We start from the raw sequence: 27,364 nt of genomic DNA, 5'->3' as shown, positions 1-27,364 counted from the left end.
TCTTGGAACACTGAAAACTTGCAGGCCCCCAGACTGAACTGTGAAAACAGCAGAAGGAAAAAATGAAGGCCAGAAGCTCAGGAAAGATATCCCTATCCCTAGCTTCCCAGAAGTGCTCAGAGCCCAGCATGATGGCCAGGATAAAGAAGTAGAAAGGAAGAATGAGGGAAAAGGAAAAAAAGAAGCCCACCATAAAGAAGTTCCATGGCCATGCTGATAGAAAAGTTCAAGACGCAAACAAAGGAGAAGAGAATGACTTGAAAAAATCTACAAGCAAAGCCACCAAAAAAAAAAAAAAGTAAATTGGACACATGCCAAAAAGAATTTCTAAAAGAGATTTTTAAAAAATTTAAAACCAAATGAAGGGGGTAGAGTCAAGACGGCAGAGTAAAAAGTAGTATTTCCGCATGGCTAACTCAGCATAACTGATTTAAAACAATTCACAAAGCATACCAGACTGAATTCTGAACGGGAAAGTGATTTTTGAAAAGTCAAAGCAAGTTGTTTTTGTTTGTTTGCCCAGTCAAAGGCTGCTTAGGAAGACAGAGAGGTTTGCTGATACTTGGAACCAGGGCTGGTCAGAAGCACAGCATGTGGGCAAAATCAAGGAGCATTCCCATTCTCAATGACAGAAAAAAGACCAAGACAAGGTCCCAGGGCAGAAAACAATGGAGTCGAAAGAGATCCCAAGAGATCTCTGAGCTAGCCCTAGGCACAAGAATAAGTGGCATTTCACAATTCTGTCATATTGCCCAGATACCAGGGAAAAGGAGCATTTGTGAGGGAGCATGGGTCCACTCTAGCAGAGTAGAAGGAACAGGTTTGAGAAACTCTAAGACAAGGAGCAAAGCAGTAGGGACTGTTTAGCTTTTAATCAAGTGTCTAAGCCTGCAGTGGAATAACCAAGGCAAGAAGTTTCAGACCAAAAGGGAAACAGCAGTTCAGCCACTCTGAATGTACACCGACTTAGAGGACTAACAGTGGCTAGGTCTAGCAGCAGGCAGCTTAAACTCAAACACAAACAAATGGACACAAACGTGAGTCAGAAACTTGTTGAGTTCAGACCTGGAGGACATGAACAGTCCGATCCCTGGATTACACCAATTTCAGAGCACTGAAAACTTGCCACTCCCCAAACTGAGGTGTGAAAGTAGCAGAAAGACAAAAAAGGACAAAAGCTCAAGCCAGATATCACCCTAGAAGTGTGTAGAGTCCAGAACCAACATAAAGTCCAAAGCCATAAGGTATGCTGGAAGAATGAGCAAAAACAAAACAAAACCACAAACCTATAAGCAAAGCTACAAAGAAAAATGCAGCTTGGACACAAGTCCAACAAGAATACTTTGAAGCATTAGTGTTTAAGATTTTGAAAAGCAAATGAGAGCTCTGTAAGAATGATATGGGGAAAAGAGAATTAATAGCTTAGTAAAAGAGTTACAAAAATTTATGGAAGAACATAACTCCTTGCAATAAAAATTGGCTAAATGAAAACTAATGACTCTGTGCAAACAAATAATAAAACAAAAGAAGAAAATGTAAAATATCTCATAGGAAAAACAAATGACATGGAAAACAGATCAAAAGGAGATAATCTAAGAATCATCAGACTACCTGAAAGTCATGAAAGAGAGCTTAACACATTATATTTCAAACAAATCATAAAAGAAAACTGCCTAGATCTCTTAGAATCAGAGGGCAAAGTGGAAAGTGAAAGTATCCACTGAGTCATCTCCTGAAAGAAATGCCAAAATGTAAACACTGAGGGATATTACAGTCAGAATCCAGAGCTACCACATCAAAGGAGTCAGAAAAAAAGAATTCAAGTACTACGGAGGAGAAGTCAGAAGCATACACGGATTTAGCAGCAACTACGAAAAAGAAACATAGAGCGAGGAATACGACATTCCAAAAGGAAAAGAATCTAGGCTTACAATCAAAAATTACTCATCTAGCAACAGTGAGTAGAATACCACAGGGAGAAGAAATGGATCTTAAAAAATAAAACAGAAAACTTCCACGGGGCAGAGCCAAGATAGAGGAGTGAAAGCAGTGACTTGCTTGAGTTCTCCCCCAAACTCCTCCAAATACCTGTAAAAAATGGCTCTAAATAAATTCGAGAGCAGCAGAACCCACAAAAAGACAGAGTGAAACAAATTTCCAGCCCAAGACAACCTGGATAGTTGAATGGAAACGTCTGTTGCACCAGGCTGGGAGAGGAGCGCAATTCCACGTGGGCCTCGCGAGAAAAGACCAGGCCTCAGCGAACCTGGAGCAGGCCTAAGGCGACTGAATCACTAGTAGTTGTGGCAGTTTCCAAACTTCTCAACCCACAAACACCAAAGACAATTTAGAAGGTCAGCAGGAAAGGTTTGTTGGACCTGGGAGAGAAAGGAGCTCAGTCCAGCCCCAGTCCTGGAGCAGCCCCAGGGCACTGAATACCAGTATATACCAGGGCAGTGGAGCTCTCAGCCCACAGACTGAGGGGGAATCGAGTGGCTGATCAGAGGGGGATTGCAAGGATCTCTTTGCTGGCACTGAGGCAGGATTCTCTTGCTTTGCCTGTGCTTAGATCTGGGTCTCAGTTCTGGGTGGCAGTCCTGAAACAAGGAGGTACCCTGACGTGGTAGAGCTTGTAGTGGCAGTAAAGAGGGAATCCTCCTCACAGTTCCAAGGCAGAAAAGAGTGCTTGTGGTCACTCACTGACCAGAGCACAGGCCAGAAAAGGAGTAAACACCTCACCCTTGATCTTACCACGTGGGAAGAACTGAAAATTTACAAGTCCCTAGAAGTATCTCTGAAAACAGCTGCACAAAACCCCTCAAGCTTGGGACATTCACCACAGTGGAAGCAGACCTCTACCTTAACAAACAGTTTAAAACTCAAGTAACTGGCTGGAAACATAAACAAACTGTGCAAAAAAAGTCAGACTGTAGAATCTTTCTTTGGTGACAAAGAAGAGCAAAATATACAACCAGAAGAAGACAACAAAGTCAAAGCTCCTACATCCAAAGCCTCCAAGAAAAATATCAATCAGTCTCAGGACATGGAAGAGCTCAAAAAGGATTCTGAGAAGCAAGTAAGAGAAGTAGAGGAAAAACCGGGAAGAGAAATGAGAGTGATGCAAGAAAATCATGAAAAACAAGTCAACAACTTGCTAAAGGAGACCCAAAAAAATAATGAAGAAAATAACACCTTAAAAAATAGCCTAACCCAAATGGCAGAAGAGGTCCAAAAAGCCAATGAGGAGAAGAATGCCTTAAAAAGCAGAACTGGCCAGATGGAAAAGGAAGTCCGAAAGGTCACTGAAGAAAATACTTCCTTAAAAATTAGAATGGAGCAACTAGAAGCTAGTGACTTTATGAGAAATCAAGACAATGTAAAACAAAACCAAAAGAATGAAAAAATAGAAGACAATGTGAAATATCTCATGGGAAAAACAACTGACCTGGAAAATAGATCCAGGAGAGAGAATTTAAAAATTATTGGACTATCTGAAAGCCATGATCAAAAGAAGAGCCTGGACATCATCTTTCAAGAAATTATCAAGGAAAACTGCCCTGATATTCTAGAACCAGGGGACAAAATAGAAATTGAAAGAATCACTGATCACCTCCTGAAAGAGATCCCCAAAAGAAAACTCCTAGGAATATTGTAGCCAAATTCCAGAGTTCCCAGGTCAAGGAGAAAATATTGCAAGCAGCCAGAAAGAAACAATTCAAGTATTATGGAAACACAATCAGGATAACACAGGATTTAGCAGCTTCTACATTAAAGGGCTGCAGGGTTTAGAATATGATATTCCAGAGGGCAAAGGAGATAGGATTACAGTCAAGAATCACCTACCCAGCAAAACTGAATATAATCCTTCAGGGGAAAAAATGAACATTCAGTGAAACAGAGGACTTTCAAGTATTCTTGATGAAAAGTCCAGAGCTGAATAGAAAATCTGACTTTCAAATACAAGACTCAAGAGAAGCATGAAGAGGTAAACAGCAAAGAGAAATCATAAGGGACTTATTAAGGTTGAACTGTTTACATTCCTACATGGAAAGATGATGTTTGTAACTCATGAGACCTTTGTCAGTATTAGGGTAGTCAGAGGGGGAAAAAATTATATGTATAGACAGATAGATAGATGGATAGATAGAAGGCACAGTGTGAGTTGAAGATGAGGGGTGATATCTAAAAAATAAAATTAAGGGGTGAGAGAATTATACTGGGAGAAGGAGAAAGGGAAAGGTAGAATGGGATAAATTATCTCACATAAAACAGACAAGAAAAGGCTTTTACAGTGGAGGGGAAATGGGGGAAGGTGAGAAGGAATGAGTGAATCTTACTCTCATCAGATTTGGCTTAAGGAGGGAATACCATACACACTCAAATGGGTATGGAAAGCTGTCTTACCCTACAGGAAAATAGTGGGGAAGGGGACAAGAGAGCAGGGGCATGATAAAGGGGCGGACAGATTGAGGGAGGAGATAATGAGAAGCAAACACTTCTGAGGAGGGACAGGGTCAAAAGAGAGCATAGAACAAACAGGGGGCGGGACAGGATGAAGAGAAATATACTTAGTTTTCCACAACATGACTACTATGGAAGTGTTTTACATCACTACACATGTATAACCTATATCGAGTTGCTTGCCTTCTCAATGAGGGTGGGTGAGAAGGGAGAAAAGGTGAAAATTTGGAACCTAAAGTTTCAAAAACAAATGTTAAAAATTGTTTTCACATGCAACTGGGAAATAACATATACAGGCAATGGGGTATAGAAATCTATCCTGCCGTACAAGAAAATAGAAGGGGAAGGGGATAAGAGAAGGTAGGGGGAGATAGAAGAGAGGGCAGATCAGCGGACGGTGTATTCAGAATGCCCGCCATCTTAGGGTGGAGGGAGGGACGAGATAGGGAGAAAATTTGGAACTCAAAATCTTATGGAAGTGAATGTTGAAAACTAAAAATAAATTAATATATTTCCCAAAAAATAAATAATTAATTGAAAAAAGACCACAGCTGATTAGAAAATGATTTTCATATACAAGACTCAAGAGAAGCACGAAAACGTAAAAATGAAAGAGAAATCATAAGGGATTTATTAAACGTGAACTTTTTATATTCCTACATGGAAAGATGATATGTGTAACTCATAGGACCTTTCTCAGTATTAGGTAGTTGGAGGGGCAGCTAGCTGGCACAGTGGATAGAGGTCTGACCTTGGAGTCAGAAGGACCTGAGTTCAAATCTGGCCTCAGACACTTTTCACTTAATAGCTGTGTGACCCTGGGCAAGTCACTTAACCCCAACTGCCTCGAAAGAAAGAAAGAAAGAAAGAAAGAAAGAGAGAAAGAGAGAAAGAGAGAAAGAGAGAAAGAGAGAAAGAAAGAAAGAAAGAAAGAAAGAAAGAAAGAAAGAAAGAAAGAAAGAAAGAAAGAAAGAAAGAAAGAAAGAAAGAAAGAAAGAAAGAAAGAAAGAAAGAAAGAAAGAAAAGGAAAGAAAAGTATTAGGTAGTTAGAGGGGCTACAGGGTGAGTTGAATATGAAGGGATGATATCTAAAAAATAAAATTAAGAGTTGAGATAGGATTGTACTAGGAGAAGGAGAAAGGGAGTAGAATGGGGTAAATTATCTCACATAAAAGAGGGAAGAAAAAGCTTTTACCATGGAGGGGAAGAAGGGGGCGGGGAGAGGGAATAAATGAATCTTACTCTCGTCGGATTTGGCTTAAGTAGGGAACAACATACACATTCAATTGGTTATGGAAATCTATCTTACTCTACAGGAAAATAGGGGGGAAGGGGACAAGAGAGCAGGAGGATGATAGAGGGGAGGACAGATTGGAAGAGGGGGTAATCAGAAACAAACACTTTTGAGGAGGGACAGGGTCAAAGGAGAGAATAGAATAAATGAGGGGTGGGACAGGATGAAGGGAAATATAGTTAGTTTCTCACAACATGGCTACTATGGAAGTGTTTTGCATGACTACACATGTATACCCTGTATCAAGTTACTTTCCTTCTCAATGAGGGTGGTGGGAAGGGAGGAAGGGAGAGAATTTGGAACCCAAAGTTTTAAAAACAAAAGTTAAGAATTGTTTTTACATACAACTGGGAAATAAGATATACAGGTAATGGGTATAGAAATCTATCCTGCTCTATAGGAAAATAGAAGAGGGGGAGGGAATAAGAGAAGGGCGGAGGAGGTGATAGAAGAGAGGGCAGATCAGGGGAAGGCATATTCAGAATGTAGACTGTCTTGGGATAGGGGGAGGGGAGAGATGGAGAGAAAATCTGGAACTCAAAATTTTGTGGAAGTGAATGTTGAAAACTAAAAATAATTATTTAAAAAAAAAAAACAAAACAGAAAACTTCCAAGCATTCTTGATGAAAAAGATCAGAGTTGGGATGAAAATCTGACATACATACAAAGGAATCAAGAGAAGTATAAAAAGGTAAACATGAGCAAGAAATCATAAGGGATTAAACAAGGTTAAACTGTTTACAATCTTATAAGAGGAACTGATAAATGTCACCCCTTAGAACTTTATCATCACCAAAGATCCTATTAGACAGAGAGGCTGGGTGTGATTGTATTATGTTTGGAGGATCTCAAAAGAAGAATGAAAGGTTGGGGGTAAAGAATGCACTGAAAGAGGGGGAAAGGGAGAAAAGAATATAAATAATTATCTCATTTAAATGGGTGTACAAAGAGTTTAAACAATACATGGGGGACAGTATGCAACATTGAACCTCACTCTCAAGCAGTTTAGCTTAAAAGAGGGAAGAATACACATACTCAATTCTTGGGCCTACCCTCTGGCAATTATGTGCTATTTATCTTGTATATAGTTATAATATGCTTTGTATCTCTTTGTTTGCATGTTGTTTCCCCCATTAGATTGTAAATTCCTTGAGTAGGGACTGTCTTTTGCTTCCTTTTGTACCCCCAGTACTTAGTAGACTGCCTAGAACATAGAAGGTGCTTAATAAAAGTTTATTGATTGATTTATAAATAATTTACACTGCAATTTAAAATGTTTTTATAAGAAGCAAAACTAAAATGCGCTTACAGATGGCAGCATGATACAGTGGAAAAATGAGTGACTTTGGAGTCAAAGGACTTGGATTCAAATATTAAGTTCTACAATGAAATCTACAAGATCAACTATGTGACCTTGAACAAGTCACTTAACTTTTGGGGGCCTTTGTTTCTGCATGTGCAAAATGAGATGGTTAGACTGAATGTTAAGGTCCTTTCTATATCTAAATTTATAGTCCTATAAATCAATGACAAAAAACTGCTCCATTTCTACAATCAGATTCTCTGTGATTCCTCCTTCAGCCTTTGACCTGCATTTCTCATTCCTGAAAGTGTTCTTCATTAAAATCATTACTTTCATTTGTTCAGTCCCTTTCTACTCTTCTTAGTCCATCATCCATGTTGTAGCTTCAGTTTCTCTCCTTTCAAAGTCTTGAACATATGTAGATCAGCTATATTACCTGATTACTCTCCTACACTATGGAATCCATCATCCACTAACTTCATTTCCACCTGCAGTTCTTGAGCAATAGAAAACATCATCTGCTTGGGAACTACGTGGCAAAGATTGCTGGAAGAAATGACAAAACCTCAATGACTGGATTCACATTTATAAACTTGTGTTACATAACCATATTTGGTCCCTCAAGGCTGCAATGAAATTCTTTTATTCTTTTCTTATTGATTCTCTACCACATTTCCCACAGTAGCTGCTGCATTTCTCCCAAACTCCTCTCTTTCCAACTATTAAAATTGCTCTCTAAGCAGGAAACTTCACTTATTTTACTGAGAAAACTAAGGTCATTCAAAAAACATTCCCTCCTTCCCCCTCCACCACAACGAACAGTTCATCAATGTCTCTATCATTTTTCCCTTTAGCCTTAGACTTCAAGGCTGAAACACCCTCATCCTTACCAAACTCATCCACTCACCCACATCCTTAACCACAACTCCCCTGCTGCCTACTTCTAGGGACAATGATTCATCAGTCCTCTTAAATCAGTGCATCTGCACTTTCTTCTTCTTTACCTACACACATACTCATATTTCCTCAGAAAAAGAAAATGTAGGAGACAGAGCCAAGTTTGCAGAAAAATAGGAAGAGGTACACCCTAGCTTACCCTTGCTCCACTTGACAACTCCAAAAAAACAATCTTTGAAAAAAAAAAAAAGCACTAGAACAAATCCCTATAGTAAAATCCAAGAAAAGTTACAGTGGCTTATCTTTCCAACCAAGGTCAACACAGGGAGACATTCTGAGAGGTCTCTAAACACTGGAAGCAAGGTCTGGGCAGGAGTAGCTGAGTGGAGCATTCCCGTGCAGGGAGAGTCCATACATCAGGGCAAGATGAGGTCCCAGATCCATACTAGCGCATGAAACAGGAACAGGTTGACAACTATTAGCCTTATCACTCACTACCCAATTCTGGGTCAGTGATCTTGGGCTGACTGAGAAGAGGACTTGTGCCCAGAAGTAGAGTTCCTGGGGAGGCAGTAGTCACTAGTCATAGATGGTGTGTCTGGTGGAGGATCAAGTACAGAAGCAATGATGTTGCCGGAACCTTAATAGCAAAGCAGGGTCCCAATTCTTGCTTCTAGCCCAGGCTGAAACCTAAAGGGGAATAACCAGGGCAGAAATCCCAGACCAGACAGGAGCCAGAGTTTAGTCACTCTGAAGCAGCAGAGCTTCCCAGATGGCTGACAAGGGCTGAGTCCAACAGCAATCTATTGTGTCACAGACCCAAACCCAGGTCAAGAATTCAGAGCAAGGGGATAGTAATCACACTTTGCCTTGGATTCAACAACTTTGAAAGTACTGAAAGTTCCAGTCTGAGCTGTCACTGTGGTCCTGGAATAATCCGACATTCCTTACCCCAAGAAAGAAAAAGCTAGACCAAACCAGCCCTTCCATCCAGGAGTACACAGAGCTCTCAGTCTTAACCCTGGATCAAGTCAAGAAGCAGGCTGGAAGAATGAGGAAACAAAAGAAGAATCCTACCATTAAAAATCTAGAGAAAAGAGAGAATAAAAAATTGGAAGGGGGAGGGATATGTTAAGGGAGGAGTTTGTCCTAAGCAAAACAAACACTAAGGATACACAAAAAATATTCATAGCTCTTTTTGTGGAGGTAAAGAATGGAAATTTGAGGGCGTAACCTTCAACTGGAGAACTGCTAAACAAATTACATAATATAAATGTGATGGAAAACTATTGCATTATAAGAAATGATGAAGGGGATAGTTTCAGAGAAATCAAGGAAGACTTGTATGAACTGAAACAGAAAGAAAATGAACAGCAACCAGAAAATAATTTATACAATAACAACATTATAAAAGACAAACAATTTTGAAAGACTTAGGAAATTTGATCAATGTGTGACAACTATGATTCCAAATGTTACTACTTTCCACCATTTCAAAAAACGCATCACCTCCTTTTAGAGTAAGAATGAGCTGTGTGTGTTATGTGTGTGTACATAGCATCTAACACCACATTTCACTTCATAATGAAAATGGACATATGGTCTAAATATAAAAGATCACAATACAAATAAACTACAAAAGATTAAGATCAGATACCTTTCATGGATTTGCCTATTAGGAACAACTGAGAACATTTAAGATCTACACAAAAGATAGAGGAAATCAAAATAATCAGTCAATAAGCATTTATTAAGTGCCTACTATGTATCAGGCACTGGTTAAATCCTGGGGATACAAAGAAAGGCAAAAGATAGTCCCTGCTTTCATATATGCAAACTACATATAGATATATAATAAATTATAGATAACGAATACAAGGTAAGCAGTATTATTAAGGGGGATCAGGTAAGGCATCTTGTAGATGGTGGGATTTTATTAAGAACTTGAAGGAAGCCATGGAGATGGAAATGAGGAAAAAGAGCATTCCAAGCATTAGGGACAGCCAACAAAAATTCCTGGTCAGGATATTGAATATCTTATGCAAGAAACAGCAAGGGGATCCAGCATCACTGGACTAAAGAGCATGCTGGGTTTTGGGAGAGGTAAGAAGATTGGAAAGGGAGGAAGAGGCCAGATTATGAAGAATTTTGAAAACCAAATCAAGGATTTTATATTTGATCCTAGAGGTAAAAGGAAGCCACTAAGAGTTCACTGAGTGGGAGCAGTGGGGTGACAAAGTCAGACATGTACTTTAGAAGATCCCTTTGACAACAGAGAGGAGGATGGGCTGGAATGGGGAAAAACTTGTAACAGGGAGTCCAGCCAGTAGACTACAATGATAGTCCATACATGAAATGATAATGGCCTGAAATAGAGTGCTGGAAAGAAGAGGGCACATACAAGAAATGCTACGAAGGTAGAATCAAGAAGCTCTGATAATAGATTGGATATGGAGAGTGGGAGAAAGTGAAGAGTTAAGGATGTACTGTAAGATGGTAGCACCCTTGAAAACAAGAGGAAAGAAAGGAAGAGGCTTTAGGAGAAAGAAAATGAGTTAATTTTTGGATGTGTTAAGTTTAAAATGTCTATGGGACATCCAGTTCAAAATTACTAATAGGCAGTTGGATATATGAGTCTAGAGGTAAACAGAGAAGTCAGGACTAAATAAATAGATAAGAGAATCATCAGCATAGAGATGATAACTATTCCAAGACAGCTGAGATAACCAAGGGAAACAATACCGAATGAGAAGAGGAGAAGGGTCAGGAAAGAAACTTGAAGGAATTCCAGTTAGTGGGCATGGCATTAATGAAAATCCAGAAATGGAAACACAGAAGTGATCAGACAGATAGGAGGAGAACCAGGATAGAGTAATGTCCTGAAAACCTAGAAAGAAAAGAGCATCAAAAAGGGGATGACTGCCAGTGTCAAAGGCTGCAGTGAGATCCAGGATGACAAGTGAGAAAATGACAAATGAGAAAATTAGATTTAACAATTAAGAGATCTTTGATTTTGTTCGGAGAGAACAAAGAGAGTGAAAAAATGGGAAGTAGAAGCATGATTGTAGATACCTTTCTTAAGGACTTGAGCCACAAAAAAGAAGAGATATGGGATGGCTAGTAAGGACAAAAAAGTTAAGGGAAAGTCTTCTGAAAATGAATGAAAATTAAGAATGGGTAAGGCAGAGCACGTATACAGTCACTCACACACACACACACACACACACACACACACACAAAGGGAAGAAGTCAGTAGAGAAGAAAAAACAGAAAACTAAAATGATTAAAAAAAAAAAGGCTCCTGATTTGAGGAGATAAAGAGCATGGTTTCTGATATGAAGAACTACCTCACCATCTAAAACCTGAGTAAAGTTTTACTTGGAAAGTAAAAAATGATGGAGTATCATGAATTAGCTTAAAGATAGAACACCAGACTTGAATCAGAAAAATATGCACTGGAATCCCAACTCAGACATTTACTGAATGCATGATCATGGACAAGTCAATTAACCTCTCTCACATCTTTATCTTCCTTATAAATTACATGGAAATAATATAGCACACCTGCCTTCCCGGGCTGTCATAAGAATCAAATAATATAACATGTGGAAAGCGCTTTGCAAAGCTTAAAGTGCAATATACATGTTAAGTATTATGATTAACAATAATCATTAGAATAAATTTTTCATTAATTTTTTTTATTCTGAACTTAACCATCAGAAAAAATGAACATCTCCTTACACACAATAGAACAGAAAAAGATGATTGTACATGATACTGCAGGCCTCTACTGTATACAGTTTTCTATTTAAACATACAGTTTATATAATAAATTTAACATGGAATTTTCAAAAATGCCCAAATAGTCTACTATTCCTTCTGGACTTTTTTTTTTCATTCCCTGCTGTGCATTTTAAAAATGTACTTTTCTTTCTTATTTTTGGGTACTTTATTCCTATTTTCTATCCCTGACTGCACTCCTCCATTGTGGGAGAAGGGGAGATCAAAAATTCAACTCAATTAACATTTATTAAGCACATTCTATATGTCAGACACTGTGCTAAGCACTGGAGATACAAAATGAGGCAAAACACAGTCTCTGCCCTCAAGGAGCTAACAATCTAATTAAAATAGCTATAACAAATATGCACAGACACAAGCAAAATAAATCTCCACACTGGTTATGCCAAAGATTTTATCTCTCATTCTGCATCAGAGTCCATGACCTTTCTGTCAAGAGGCAGATAGCATGCTTTAACATCTTCTTTACACACATGGTTAGTCAACTGGCATTCTTAAATATTTTAAAGTTGTTTTGCTTTACCTTACTGTGGAATAAACTATCTTCTTGGTTCTACTCACTTTTCCCTGTATTATTTCATACCAGTCTTTTAAGGTTTCTCCAAAACCATTCCTTTCATTATTTCTAATATTCCATTACAGTCATAAAACATAATTTCTTATTATTAGTAATAGTAATAACTAACATTTATGTAGCACTTTAAGGTTTGTAAAGCACTTTATAAATATTATCTCATTTTATCCTTACAACCAACCTGGGAGGAAGGTGTTATTATTATCCACATTTTACAACTGAGGAAACTAAGGCAGATGGAGGTTAACTGACTTGCACAGGGTCACAAAGTGATTAAGGATCCAAGGCTGGATTTGAACTCAGGTCTTTCTGACTAGGCCCAGTACCTGACTGCACTGCCTAGCTGCCCAGACTAAACAATGCCTTATTCAGTTATTGTTCCATTGTTGGGCACCTCCTTAACTTCCAGTTACTTGCTATTACAAAAAGAACTGCTCTAAACATTTTTTTTTTAACAAAGTGGTGCTTTCCTCTATCTTTAATCCTTTGGGATTACAGGCCTACCAGTGGTATCTCAGAGGGGATGTAGAGTTTAGCAACTTTGGGAGAACAGTTCCAAAGTGTTTTCCAGAACAATTGGACTAATTCACAGCTCCATCAACAACAGTCCATTAGTATGCCTGTTCTCCTACATTCTCTCCAACAACTGTCATTTTCCCTTTTTCGTCACCTTTACTAGTCTGGTAGGTGTGAGGGAAACTTCAGAGTTGCTCTTATTTGCACTTGTCTTACAGTGGTTTTGTGGTATAGTGGAAGGAAAAAGAAGATCAGGTCTTAATGCTTTAATCTCTCTCATAAAGTAAGAGACTTGATTATCAGCTCAGAGGAAAGGATGCAGGATGAGGGCTGGGGATTATGAGAAATGAATGACTTGTAATAATCAATGCTAGGGGGGCAGCTAGGTGGCACAGTGGATAGAGCACCAGCCCTGGAGTCAGGAGGACTTGAGTTCAAATCCAGTCTCAGACACATAATATTCACTAGCTTTGTGACTCTGGGCAAGTCACTTAACCCCAACTGCCTCATTAAAAATAATAATAATGACAATAATCAATATCAGGAATATAATAGAGAACTGATTAGAAATCAATGAAGGGAATGCCATCTCACACTGACAGGCCAATTGGTAGCAGATAACTTAAACTGTATAGATCTGATCAGGATGGTCTCATGATTTCCTCTAGTAACATCAGGCAGCTAAAAAGAAGAAGTGACTAAATCTGATGGTGAAGTCTACCTATGGATTGTACATCAGCAGATGGGTATGGTATAAGCACAAAACAAAATCAACAAATACAGATGCAAAGGGTCCAGACGTAAAATATAGAGTGCATGACTGCAATGGTAGAACATTTTTAATCTAAATTCTATTGCAAATAAATATTGGTTTTTCCTATTTTATAATCCCCCATCTTTATTTAAAAAATCATCATCTAAAAAAAATTTCTAAGATAATACATAAAGATTCAAATATTTGGAATCTTACCTCTGCTCTTTTCAGCATTTCCCATTTATTCAGTATTTTCATGGCAAATACTTTATCGGCATTTTTTAGTTTTACAACAGCTACCTAGAAAACAAGATAAAAGGACAAACTTTAAAAATATAAAAATACATAATTATGAAGGACTTAACTATTCTCAGCAATATAATGATCCAAGAAATCCCAAAGGACTCATGATTTAAAATGCTATCCGCCTCTAGGGAAAAAACTGATGGCATCTGAATACAGTCCAAAGCATATCATTTTTCACTTTCTTTCTTTTTTGTTCGAACTTTCCTCGACAAAATGACTAATACGTAAATGTTTTACATGATTGTACATGACCAACCTATAGCAGATTGCTTACCATCTCAGGGAGGGGATATGAAAGGGAAGGAAGCATAGAATTTGGAACTCAACTTAAAGAAAAAAAATGTTAAAAATTGTTTTTACATGTAATTGGGAAAAATAAAACTTTTTTTTTAAATAAATGAAAATATGTACTTTGGGCTGTCATTATTTTCCTTACATCTATCTGGAAACAAGTAGAATATCCCTAAGCCTTTAGTCTTGCAGAAGATACAAAGTCTTATATTTCCAACAGTCAGAAGAGTATAGTGCTAGACTATATTACCCACTGGCTAATAAGTAGAAATATTTCTGAGGGGAAAGGCATTGCATTTCAAAAGTAGGCATTAATAAAAGTATCACTTCTAGGTTTCTAGATATTTTGCATTACATCAAATAACTCCTATTACAACCTGGGCTTCAACCAAAATTTACAATATTAAAAAATTAAGTATAAACAAGAAATTCTAACAAATTTAATTAGAAATACCAGCAGCCAAAATAAGTATGTTTAATGAAGATGATATTTTTTCAACTGATTACAAAGTAAACAGAAAAATTCCAATTTTTCATATCCTACAAAAATGGTCAATTTTCAGTTGGCTATCAAACTTAGACTTCTCTTTCAGAATGCTATAATTTAATTAGATATCTCTAACTTATTATGGACTCCAAAAATAACATATTTAAATGGCAAGATTTATACCCATCTCTCCCGCAACACAAATACTCATCAACCTATCCATCTGGAAACAAAATAAATGCAGAATCATTCATACATTTACATTCATATATGAATGAGTAAGAATATAGGGAAGAACACTAGAATTTGAAGACCCAAGTTTGAGTTCAAGCTCTTGAAAGATATAAGCCAAATAAAAACAATTTAACCTACGTAAAAATTATAATATTAACATCTGCACTACATGACTCTTACATGGATCATGAAAGAACTTTGTAAATCTTATAGCCTTAGCACCATTATCATGATCAAGTATTAAGTATTAAGCCTACTTCAACCATCAAGCACGCAATGTGTCCTTGGGTAAATAATTTGTCTTCTCAGGACCTCAATAAAATGAGAAAGTTAAAATAATTACCTCTAAGATCCCTTCTAGGCTCTTAAAGATTCTATCACAGCATATATCATGTGTTTTCTAAGACTTGAGTACATATACTTTCTTCTTTACACATGTACACAGGGTTTCAGAGGACCAGCCTAAGCTAAACCTAGCTACTTCATTAGTAGCCAGGTCATTTGTTGATAGATTATTTGGTGATAACAATACATAAACAAAAATAACAAAATGGAATGGATATCAAGGCTGTGCGGTCACCTTACACTTCTTCATTGATAGCAGGGAGGAAAGGGGAAGAGGTTAGACGGTAATAAGAATGACATAGTAAATTCAATTATTAGGCCATATATAAACTTTAACTTAGTTCTAGGTACAGCCAATGTGAGATATCTTGCCTAATGACTAAAGGGTGGAAATAATAGTAGAAGAACTCAATAAAATCAATCTTGACTCTTATTATATATGAAATGAGAAAAACAAAGAAAGTTTTAACTACATGATATTATGGCACGCAACAGCTGGTAGAGTGGGGTTTACTGCATATTTGGGAGCAATAAGAAGGAACATTTCACTGAATATTTAGTCATCCTGTACTGCAGTGCTCCTAAGTACTTGAAAAAGACTACTATGAAAATAACTGTAGCTTGATAGCTAATCAACAAAAAAATTTTCAACACCTATTTGCAAGGCATTGTATTAGGTGCTGGGAATACAAGCATGAAGAATTAAACAATCCTTTTTCCCTACATATTCTAATGAGCAAGACAACAAGGATATACACCTAAGCACATGCAGAATAAATACAAATCACTACTCAAAATAATTTGGGAGAGGGGATGCTAAAGTAATTTGGAGAGTAGAGGAGGATCAGGAAAGACTCCATGTAGAATGTAACACTTGAGCTATGTCTTTTAAGGAAAAGAAGGATTCTGTGAAGCAGAGTTGAGAAGGGAGTGATATCTAAGCACAGAGGACTACTACTGAAAAGGCATGGAGAAGGTTAGAGTGTCAGGTGTGAAGAACAGAAAGAAGGTCAATTTGGTTGTCAAAGAGTAGAGGACAAGAAGCAATGATCCATGAAGCTAGAAAAATACAATGGAACCAAGTTGTGGCAAAGTTTATCTATCAACATCTGCTGCAGAGGATAAAGGAGAGAAATTCTATGAAAAATCCATTAAGACCCTCCAAATTAAGTCAACATAAACCTTTATAATCAGTGACTTCAATGCCAAGATAGGAGTATATGGAGATGGCAAGAATTAAGTGGAAAATACAGATCAGGGAGGAGTTAAAGACTTATAGGATACCTCGACAGCTTATGCCTATACAATGAAGATTCAGTAGGAGCTAGACATCTGAAATATAAAATAAAATTTTCACAAGCAAAGCTGATTAAATTTTCAGAGAATGGAAACAACTCATTACTGAAGTAATTCCTATTGTATAAAATTGTATATACCAACTTATTGAAGCTAAGATCAAAACTGGTACAAAGATGCAAATGAGTTATTGATAACAAAAAAAAAGGACTACAGACAGAAGAAAGGCCACAAAAACTACAATAATTAATTTCATACATAATTTTAACCAATACAAGTCAATTGCCGTTAATCACATTTTTAAAAAATAAAAACTCATATAATTATAACGTAAGTACAGAAAATGCCTTTGACAAAGTATAACATTTATTCTAAAAACCCTAAAGTATGGGCATATAAAAGCATTTTCTTTACATGTATGTGTGTGTACACACATACATACTGCTTATATTTACATGAATACATACACATATTCCCCACATATCTACTCCTGCAAAAATCTAAAAAAGAACCAGAATGAAAAATGATAAAAAAGAAAATCAAATGAGAAAATACATTAAGTGCCTTGAACTGCACAAAAAAATAAGCCAGAAGCCCAAGGGCTATATTGAAAAGGAAAAAACCAGAAATGTCAGTGCTAAAAGAGGCTAATATCACAGAAGACTCCCAATGTGACCAGAGACATTTATAGTCTACAAGACTATCAGACACAGCAAAAACGGAGAGCTCCACCAGGAAAGTCTCAGGGGTGTACAGAAAACCAAAATGATGAGATAGCACAGACATGTTGGGGAGCAGTAGCACTCAGACCAGTATACCCAACCAAAAACCATAATGCACCATTGTATATGGCTTCTTCGTTTATATACAGTAAATTCAAAATATTACAGCAAAAATAGTTCCTGCCCTCAAGGTGCTAGTATTAAGGGCAACAATATGTACATAAATAATTGTATGCAAAATAAATGCAAAGGAAATGGGGGAAAAGGCAGCTAGCTTCGTCTTCTCCCCATGAAGAATGCTCATGGCATGTGTTATTTTTCAAGTGGAGCTGCTGGGCACAGGGGGAGGAAGCCAGAGAAAGATCTCAGTTCATTGGAGAACCCTACAGGAAAGCAGCAGGAAGGGACACAAAACCCAGAGCTCAGGAGGACTGGTGGGGATAGGGAGGCGTGAGGGACAGAATGGAGTCTGGGAATGTTGGGGGGAAAATAGACCTTTCTGGGTCCCAGGTACCTGGATCTGGGAACTTAACTTGGCTGAAGCCCAGGAGATGGCTCACAGGGGGCAAACAGCCAAGATGTGAAGGGACTTGAATGCCAGGCTGGGAACAATGCCTCTAGACAGTAGGGAGGGTAAAAAGCAGGAAAAGGACAGGATGGAAATATGATTGAGGATGCTAGGTTACTGGTCACTCTGGTGCTCCCCTCGTCTAGAACGCTCCTCTCCACCCACTCTATTCCTGAAACAGAAGGAGAAATTCCACCCCATGCCTACCTCAAAGACCTCATCCCTCCCCAGTTACCATCTAACCTACTTTTACAACACAGAACACAAGAGGTACTCTTAGAACATAGACTGTCCCAGCTGGAAAGGCCTTTAGAACATCCACTGTCAGAAATGAGAGTAATATTAATGATAAACTGTTAAAGCTGGACAGTTGCTGCAGCGGTGTCAAACTCACATAGAAATGGGGACCACTAAACCATACATTAGGAGCTCTGTGGGGCACAGAGTGACTTAGAAAACCAAATCTTAACACTATCAACATTTTATTTTAGTTCTATTTATTTTGTTAAATCTTTTCCAATTACATTTTAATCTAGTTCAGGGCGCACTAGGGAATGTTGCTGCCCATCTGACACTTTTGTCTTAGAACACAGGATGTCAGAGCGGGGAAGGACTTAACCCACACAAAATGTCAGAGCTGAGAAGCTAAGAGAACAGAGAATATAAGGGCTGGGAGAGCCCTTGGAACAGAGAATGTCAGAGCTGGAAGGGCCCTTAGAACACAAAATGTACAGTGCATTCAGAGCTCGGGGGACCATGAAAGGCTACCTGTTGAAGGTGATGCTTTTATAGATTTTTGAATGGATTCTCAGAGGGGAAGATAAAGTAGAAATGCATCCCAGGAATGAGGGGTCAACAACTGCAAAGACACAGAGAAAAGAAATGGCAATACCATGTGAGGAGTATCAAGAAATGTCCAATGGGTTGGACCAGGGAGTATGAGAAAGTGAATAATGAAAGGTAGATTAGATCCAGGTTATTAAGGGCTTCAAAAGTTAAACAAAATAAACCTAACCAAAAAATAAACAAGAAAGAAGTTAAGGAGATAAATATAATTTTTCCCACTTAACAGTATTGAATAGTATTTAATTTTTTCCAATTACATGTAAAGATAGTCTTAAACATTCACTTTTATAAGATTTTTGAGTTCTAAATTTTTTCTCCTGCCCTCCCTTCCCAAGACAGCAAACAATCTGATATAGGTTATACATATACAACCACATTAAACATATTTCCACATTAGTCATGTTGTAAAAGAAGGATAAAAACAGAAGGGAAAAACCATGAAAAAGAGAAAAACCAAAAAAAAAAGTGAAAAGTAATATGATTCAATCTGCATTCAGACTCCATAGTTCTTTCTCTGGATGTGGATAGCATTCTCCATCATGAACCTTTTGGAATTGTCTTGGATCAATGTATTGCTGAGAAGTCTATCAAAGCTGATCATCGCATAATGTTGCTTTACTGTGTACAATATTCTCCTGGTTCTGCTCACTTCACTCAGTATCAGTTCCTGTAAGTCTTTCCAGGTTTTTCTGAAATCTGCCTGCTCTATTCCACTACATTAATATACCACAACTTCTTTAGCCATTCCTCAGTTGATGGGCATCCCCTCAATTTCCAATTCTTTGCCACCACAAAAAGAGCTGCTATAAATGTTTTTCTACAAATGGGTCCCTTTCTCTTTTTTACAATCTCTTTGGGATACAGACCTAGTAGTGGTATTGCTAATCAAAAAGCATGCAGTTTCATAGCCCTTTGGACATAGTTCCAAGTTGCTCTCCAGAATGATTGGATCAGTTCACAAACTCCACCAATAATGCATTAGTGTTTCAATTTTCTCACATGTTCTCCAACATTTACCATTTTCCATTTTTGTCAATATGAGCCAATCTTATAAGTGTGAAGTGGTGCCTCAGAGCTGTTTTAATTTGCATTTCTCACATCTTTAGTGAGTTAGCGCTTTTTTTCATATAACTATAGATAACTTTAATTTCTTCATCTAAAAGCTGCTTGTTCATATCCTTTGACCATTTATCAATTGGGAAATGACCTGTATTCTTATAAGTTTGACTCAGTTCTCTATATATTTTGAGAAAAGAGGCCTTTATCAGAAACACTGGTTTAAAAATTGTTTCCTAGCCTTCTGCTTCCCTTCTAATCTTGGCTGCATTGGCTGTTTGTGCAAAAACTTTTTTAACTTAATGTAATAAAAATTATCCATTTTGCATTTCATAATGCTTTCTATCTCTTGTTTGGTCTATTATTTTCTTTCTCTATTTTAGCTCTTCCTGGGTTAGGTATCAGCATCGTATTTGTATAATAAAAAGAATTTGGTAGAGCTCCTTTGCCTATTTTTCCAAATAGTTTACATAGTATTGGAATTCATTGTTCTTTAAATGTTTGGTAGAATTCACTTGTGAATCCATCGGGCCCTAGGGATTTTTTCTTAGGGAGTTTAGTGATGTTTTGTTCAATTTCTTTTTCTAAAATGGGGTTAAGTACTTTATTTCTTCTTCCATTAATCTAGGCAATTTACATTTTTGTAAATATTCATCCATTTCACTTAGATTGTCAGATTTATTGGCATGCAGTTGGGCAAAACAGCTCTGGAATTATTACTTTAATTTCCTCTTCATTGGTGGTGAATTCACCCTTTTTATTTTTGACACCATTAATTTGGTTGTCTAATTTCTTTTTTTAGTCAAATTAACAAAAAGTATCTCTTATTGTTTTCTTCATAAAACCAGCTCTTGGTTTTATTTATTAGTTCAATAGTTTTCCTATTTTCAATTTTATTAACCTCTCTTTTCATTTTCAGAATTTCTAATTTGGTGTTTAATTGGGAATTTTTAATTTGTTCTTCTCCTAGCTTTTTTAGTTGCATGCCAATTCATTTATCTCCTCCTCTTCTATTTTATTCACGTAAGCATATAGAGGTATAAAATGTCCCCTAAGAACTGCTTTGGCTGCATGGCATAAGTTTTGGTATGTTATCTAATTATTGTTGTTCTATTTGATAAAATTATTGATTGTTTCTATGATTTGGTGTTTGATCCACTCATTCTTTAGGATGATATTATTTCATTTCCAATTAATTTTTAGTCTACCTTTCCATGGCCCTTTATTATATGTAATTTTTATTGCATCATGATCTGAAAAGGACGCACTTAGTATTTCTGCCTTTCTGCATTGGATTGTGAGGCTGTCATGTCCTAATACATGGTCAATTTTTGTGTAGGTGCCAAGTACTGCTGAGAAAAAAAGGTATATTCCTTTCTATCTCCAGTCAGTTTTCTCCAGAGGTCAATCTTATCTAACTTTCTAAATTGTATTCACCTTCTTAAATTCTTTCTTGTTTATTTTGGGGTTAGATTTATCTAGTTCTGAGAGGGGGAGGTTGAGGTACCCCACTACTATAGTTTCATTGTCTATTTATTCCTATAACTCAACTTCTCCTCTGAGAATCTAGATGCTATCCCACTTGATGCATACACGTTTAGTATTGATGTTACATCATTGTCTGTGGTAACTTTCAGCAAGATGTAGTTTCCTTCCTTATCTCTTTTAATTAGATCTATTTTTGTTTTTGCTTTGTTGGAGATAAGGATTGCTACCCTTGCTTTTGTTACTTCAGTTGAAGCATAATATATTCTTCTCCAGCCTTTTACCTTTACTCTGTGTGTATCTCTCTGCTTCAAATATGTTTTTTATAAACAATATATTGTAGGATTCTGGTTTTCAATCCACTCTGCTATCCACTTCTCTTTTATGGGAGAATTCAAACCATTCCCATTCATAGTTATGATTACTAACTGTGTGTTTCCCTCCATCCTATTTTTCCTGTGTTATACTTTTCTCTTTCACCCTGTTCCTCCTCACTAGTGTTTTGCTTCTGACCACTATCTCCCTCAATCTGCCCTCCCTTCTATCAGTCCCCTTGCCTTTTCTATCCCCTTTCCCCTCCTACTTCCCTATAGGATAAGATAAATTTCTATACCCAACTAAATTACTTCCTCTTTTAAACAAATCTGATGAGAGTAAGGTTTAAATTATGCTCATCCCCATCTTCTTTCCCTCTACCGTAGTAGATCTTTTGCACCTGTTCATGTAATGTAATTTCCCCTATTCTGCCTCCGCCTTTCCTCTTCTCCCAGTACAATTCTTTTTTTCACCCCTTAATTTTTTATATCATCACATCAAAGTCAACTTATACTCACACCATCTGTCTATGTATACCCATTCTAACTGCCCTAATAATAAGACACAGTTCTCAAGAGTTACAAGTATTACCTTCCCATGTAGGGATGTAAACAGTTTAAAATCATTGAGAATGTTTCTTTTTTTTTTCCTCTATCTTTTTATGCTTCTTTTAAGTCTTGAATTTGAAGACTGAATTTTCTGTTCAGCTCTAGTCTTTTCATCAAGAAAATTTGAAAAGTCCCTTATTTTACTGAATGTCCATCATTTCCCCTGAAAGATTATGCTCAATTCTGTTGGGCAGTTAATTGTTGGTTGTAATCCAAGCTCCTTTGCCTTCTGGAAAATCATATTCCAAGCCCTCTGATCCTTTAATGTACTTGTGTTATCCTGACTGTGGCTCTTTGGTATTTGAATTGTTCCTTTCTTGGCTTCTTGCAGTATTCTCTCCTTGACCTGATAATTCTGGAATTTGGCTACAATATTCCTTGCAGTTTTCCTTTTGGATACTCTTTCAGGGGGTGATCAATGGGTTCTTTCAATGACTATTTTACCATCTGGTTCTAGGATACTGGGGCAGTTTTCCTTGATAATTTCTTGAAAGATGCTATTCAGGCTCTCTTTTTGATCATGGCTTTCAGATAGTCCAATAATTCTGAAATTATCTCTCCTGGATCCATTCTCCAGATCAGTTGTTTTTTTTTCCCCCAATGAAGTGTTTTGCATTATCTTCTATTTTTTCATTCTTTTGATTTTGTTCAACTGATTCTTGATGTCTCATAGAGTCATTAGCTTCCACTTGTCCAATTCTAATTTTTAAGGCATTATTTTCTTCAGTTAGCTTTTGTACCTCTTCTTCCACTGGACAATTCTACTCTTTAAGAAGTTGTTTTCTTCAGTGGTTCCCCCACCTGAGTTTGGCCAATTGTATTTTTCTTTTTTTTTTCTTTTAATTTTTAGGCAATTGGGGTTAAGTGACTTGCCCAGGGTCACACAGCTAGCAAGCGTCAAGTATTTGGTCTGAGGCCGCATTTGAACTCAGGTCCTCCTGACTTCAGGGCCAGTGCTCTATCCACTGCGCCACCTAGCTGCCCTTCAATTGTATTTTTCTAAGGAATTGTTTTCTTCAGTCAATTTTTGTCCTTCCTTTTCCAAGCTGTTGACTCTCTCTTGCATATCTCTGATTTCTTTTCCCAATTTTTCTTCTACATCTCTTATCTGACTTTTAAAATCCTTTCGGAGCTCTTCCAAGAAGACTTTTTGAGCTTGAGACCAATTCATATTCCCCTTTGAGGTTTTGCATATAGGTATTTTGACAATGTCGTCTTTATCTGAGTTTGTGTTTTGATCTTCCCTGTCACCATAGTAACTTTATATGGTCAAAGCTCTTTTTTGTTTCCTACTCATTTCTTGCCTATTTTGTAGCTTTTAAAGTCAAGCTCTGTTCCTGGGGCACAGGGGCACTGTCCTAAGATTTATGTGACCAGGTGAGGGGCCTGGTCACTGACTTTATGTGCTGGCAGTTTGCTTACTGTGCTGGGGTGGCCTAGCCTAGTCCAGTCTGTTGTTGCCTGGGTTCCAGAGCTGGCAATTTGTCTTCTGCACTGGGGCTGGAGGCCTCACAGTTGGTCTGCTGTGCCACCAGCCTGATGAGCCAGGACCTAGGGGCCTCAGTTGCTGATTTCTGCTGTAGCTAAGAGCCTGATGTTGGCTTGCCCAGACACCATCTGGGCTGTACTCTCATTACCCCCAAGTGAGACAGACCTTTTCCTAAAGTCCTTCTGAGTTATCTTGAGCTGGAAAATTGTTTCACTCTCTCTTTTTATAGGTTCTGTCACTTCAGAATCTGCTTAGAGGCTTAATTTAATGTTTTTTTCTGAGGGAAACTGGGAAGAACTCTGGCAACTTTCTGACTTCTCCCCATCCCTCAAGAAGTTAAGGAGATGACTAGAATTTTAGAATAGTTAGATATGACAGACCTCTGGAGAAAACTGAATGGGAATATATCTTTTTCTCAGCAATACATGGCAATACACCTACACAAAAACTGACCATAGATTAGAGCACAAAAACCTTGCAACCAAGTGCAAAAAAGCAGAAATATTAAATATATTCTTTTCATATCACAATGCAATGAACATTATATTCAATAAAGGGCTGTGGAAACAGATTTAAAATGGAAATTAAATAATCTTAAAGAATGAGGGGATCAAATAACAAATAACAGAAACAATCAATAATTTCATTAAAGAGAAAGACAACAATGAGACAATATACCAAAATTTATTAGATGTAGCCAAAGCATTACATAGGAAAAAATTTGTATCTCTAAACACTTACATCAATAAAATAAAGAATAAATCAATGAACTGGGCATACAACTAAACAAACTAGAAAAAGAACAAATTAAAAATCCCCAATTAAACACCAGTTTGAAAATTATGCAAATCAAAGGAGAGATTAATAAAATTGAAAATAAAAAAGCCATTGAACTAATAAACAAAACTAGAAGCTGGTCTTATACCAAAAATAAAGTAGATAAACCACTCATTAATTTGATGGGGGAATAAAAAAGTAAACTGAATTAACAGTACCAAAAATGAGAAGGGTAAATTCATCACCAATGAAGACAAAATTAGAGCATTTATTAGGAGCTATTTTGGCCAATTATATGCCAATAAAACTAAGTGAAATAGATGAATATTTACAAAAATGTAAGTAGCCCAGAATAACAGAAGAGGAAACAGAATACTTAAATAACCCTATCTCAGAAAAAGAAATTGAACAAGCCAGCAATGAGCTCCCTAAGAAAAAATCCCCAGGACCAGAAGGATTCATAAATGAATTCTACCAAAAATTTAAAGAAAAATTAATTTCAATAATACATAAACAATTCAAAAAAATAGGCAAAGAAGGAGTCCTACCAAATTTCTTTTGCAACACAAATATGGCACTGATATCTAAACCAGGAACAACAAAAACACAGAAAGAAAACCACAGACCAATTTCCCTAATGACACTGAAGCAAAAAATTTAAATAAAATACTAGCAAGGAGATTACAGCAATATACCACAAAGATCATACACTACGACCAACAACAAAACCCACATAAATTATAAGATTATCTGGACAGATTCACAAAAAAGCTTCTGACAAAATACATCACTTATGCCTATTAAAAACAATAGGAAGCATAGGAATAAAAAGAGTATTCCTTAAAATAATTAGTATCTATCTAAAACTATCAGTAAGCATTATTTGTAATGGTGATTAGCTAGAAGCTCTCCCAATAAGATTGGGGTAAAGCAAGGATATCATCATTATTATTCAATATTGTACTAGAAAAGCTAAGAAACTGAAGGAATTAGAATAAGCAATGAAGAAACAAAATTATCACACTTTGCAAATGATACGATGGTATACTTGAAGACTCTTAGGAAATCAACTAAAAAACTTGTTGAAATAATTAAAAACTTTAGCAAAGTTGCAGGACATAAAATAAACACATATAAATCATTAGCATTTACCAACAAAATTCAGCAGCAAGAGACAGAGAAATTCCATTTAAATTAACTGTAAACAATATAAAATACTTGTGAGTCTACCTGCCAAAACAAACCCGGGAACTATATAATTCAATTACAAAACTGTTTTCACACAAAGTCAGATCTAAACAATTGAAAAAATATTAATTGCCCATGAGCAGGCCAAGTTAATATAATAAAAATGACAATTCAATCTAAATTTATTTACTCATTCAGTGCCATACCAATTAACTTACCAAAAAATTATTTCATAGACCTAGAAAAAATAATAACAAAACTCATCTGGAAGAACAACAGGTCCAAAATATTAAGGGAATCTAAGAAAAAAAAAATTAAGGAAAGTGGCTTAGCTGTACCAGATCTCAAACTGTATTACAGAGCAATGATCATCAAAACAATTTGATGTTGGCTAAGAAATAGAGTGGCAGATCAGTGGAATAGATTAGGCACACAAGGCACAGTGGTAAATGACCACAGTAATCTAGGGGGTTTGATAAACCCAAAAAACCCAAGCTTTTGGGAAAAGAACTTGCCATTTAACAAAACTCACTGGGCCAACTGAAAAGTAGTTTGGTAGAAACTAGGTTTAGACCAACATCTCACATCTTATAAAGAGATAAGGTCAGAATGAGTACATGATTTAGGCCTGAAGGGTGACGCCATGAGCAAATTAGGACAGCATGGAATAGTTTACCTGTCAGATCTACAGAGAAAGGAAGAATTTATGACCAAACAAGAGATATAGAGCATTACAAGATATAAAATGGATAATTTTGATTACATTAAATTAAAATGGTTTTACACAAACAAAAGTAATATAGTCAAGATTAAAAAGAAATCAGAAAGCTGGGGGGAAATTTTACCACAAGTTTCTCTGACAAAGGCCTCATTTTTCAAATACGTAGAAAACTGAGTCAAATTTATAAAAATACAAGTCATGCCCAAATTTATAAATAGTCAAAGGATATGAACAGGAAGTTTTCAGACAAAGAAATCCAAGTTATCTATAGTCATATGAAAAATTTTTTTAAATCATTATTGATTAGACAAATGTAAATTAAAACAATTCTGAGGTACCAGCTCACACCTATCATTCTGGCTAATATGACAGAAAAGAAAAACGACAAATGATGGAGAGGATGTGAAAAAATTAGGATACTAATGCACTGTCAGAATTGTGAGCTAATCCAACCATTCTGAAGAATAATTTGGAATTGTGTCCAAAGGGCTATAAAATTGTGTGTACTATCTGATCAAGCAATACCACTACTGGGTCTATATCCCAAAGAGAATTACAAAAAAAAAAAAAGGAAAACGACCTATATGTACAAAAATATTTATAATAGCTTTTTTATGGTGGCAAAGAATTAGAAATTGTGGGATGCCCATCAATTGAGGAATGGCTGGAAAAAGTTGTGGTATATGATTGTGATGGAATACTATTTCACTATAAGAAATGATGAGCAGGATGCTTCCAGAAAACTTATAATGACTTACATGAACTGATGCAAACTGAAGTGAGCAGAACCAGGAAAATACTGTACACAGTAAGCAATATTATATGATCATCAATTGTAAATGACTTAGCTATTCTCAATAATACAATGATCCAAGACAATTCCAAAGGACGTATGATGAAAAATGCTATACACCTCAAGAGAAATGACTGATGGAGTCTAAATACAGATCGAATCATACTTTTTTTTACTTCCTTTATTTTTCTTAGGTTTGAGGAAAAGGGGCATCTGTGTTTTCTTTCACAACATGAC

The 27,364-nt window shown here is 36.7% G+C and overlaps 1 protein-coding gene across 2 annotated transcripts in view; it reads right to left on the bottom strand.

Annotated features, from left to right (window-relative positions):
- LOC114049605 (serine/threonine-protein kinase MRCK alpha) overlaps positions 1 to 27,364 on the bottom strand; it is a 410,500-nt gene that overhangs the window by 250,430 nt on the left and 132,706 nt on the right. For both annotated transcript variants that reach the window (XM_027870865.1, XM_027870866.1), the window contains exon 3: positions 13,817 to 13,900. In XM_027870865.1, coding sequence (XP_027726666.1) covers positions 13,817 to 13,900 — 84 coding nt within the window. The remainder of the gene's footprint in view (positions 1 to 13,816; positions 13,901 to 27,364) is intronic.

The sequence above is a fragment of the Vombatus ursinus genome, unplaced genomic scaffold, assembly GCF_900497805.2.
Source record: "Vombatus ursinus unplaced genomic scaffold, bare-nosed wombat genome assembly UNPS02014798.1, whole genome shotgun sequence".
Taxonomy (NCBI): domain Eukaryota; kingdom Metazoa; phylum Chordata; class Mammalia; order Diprotodontia; family Vombatidae; genus Vombatus; species Vombatus ursinus.
Note: the sequence above shows the minus strand (reverse complement) of the source record. Positions and strands in the feature narration are given on the sequence as shown.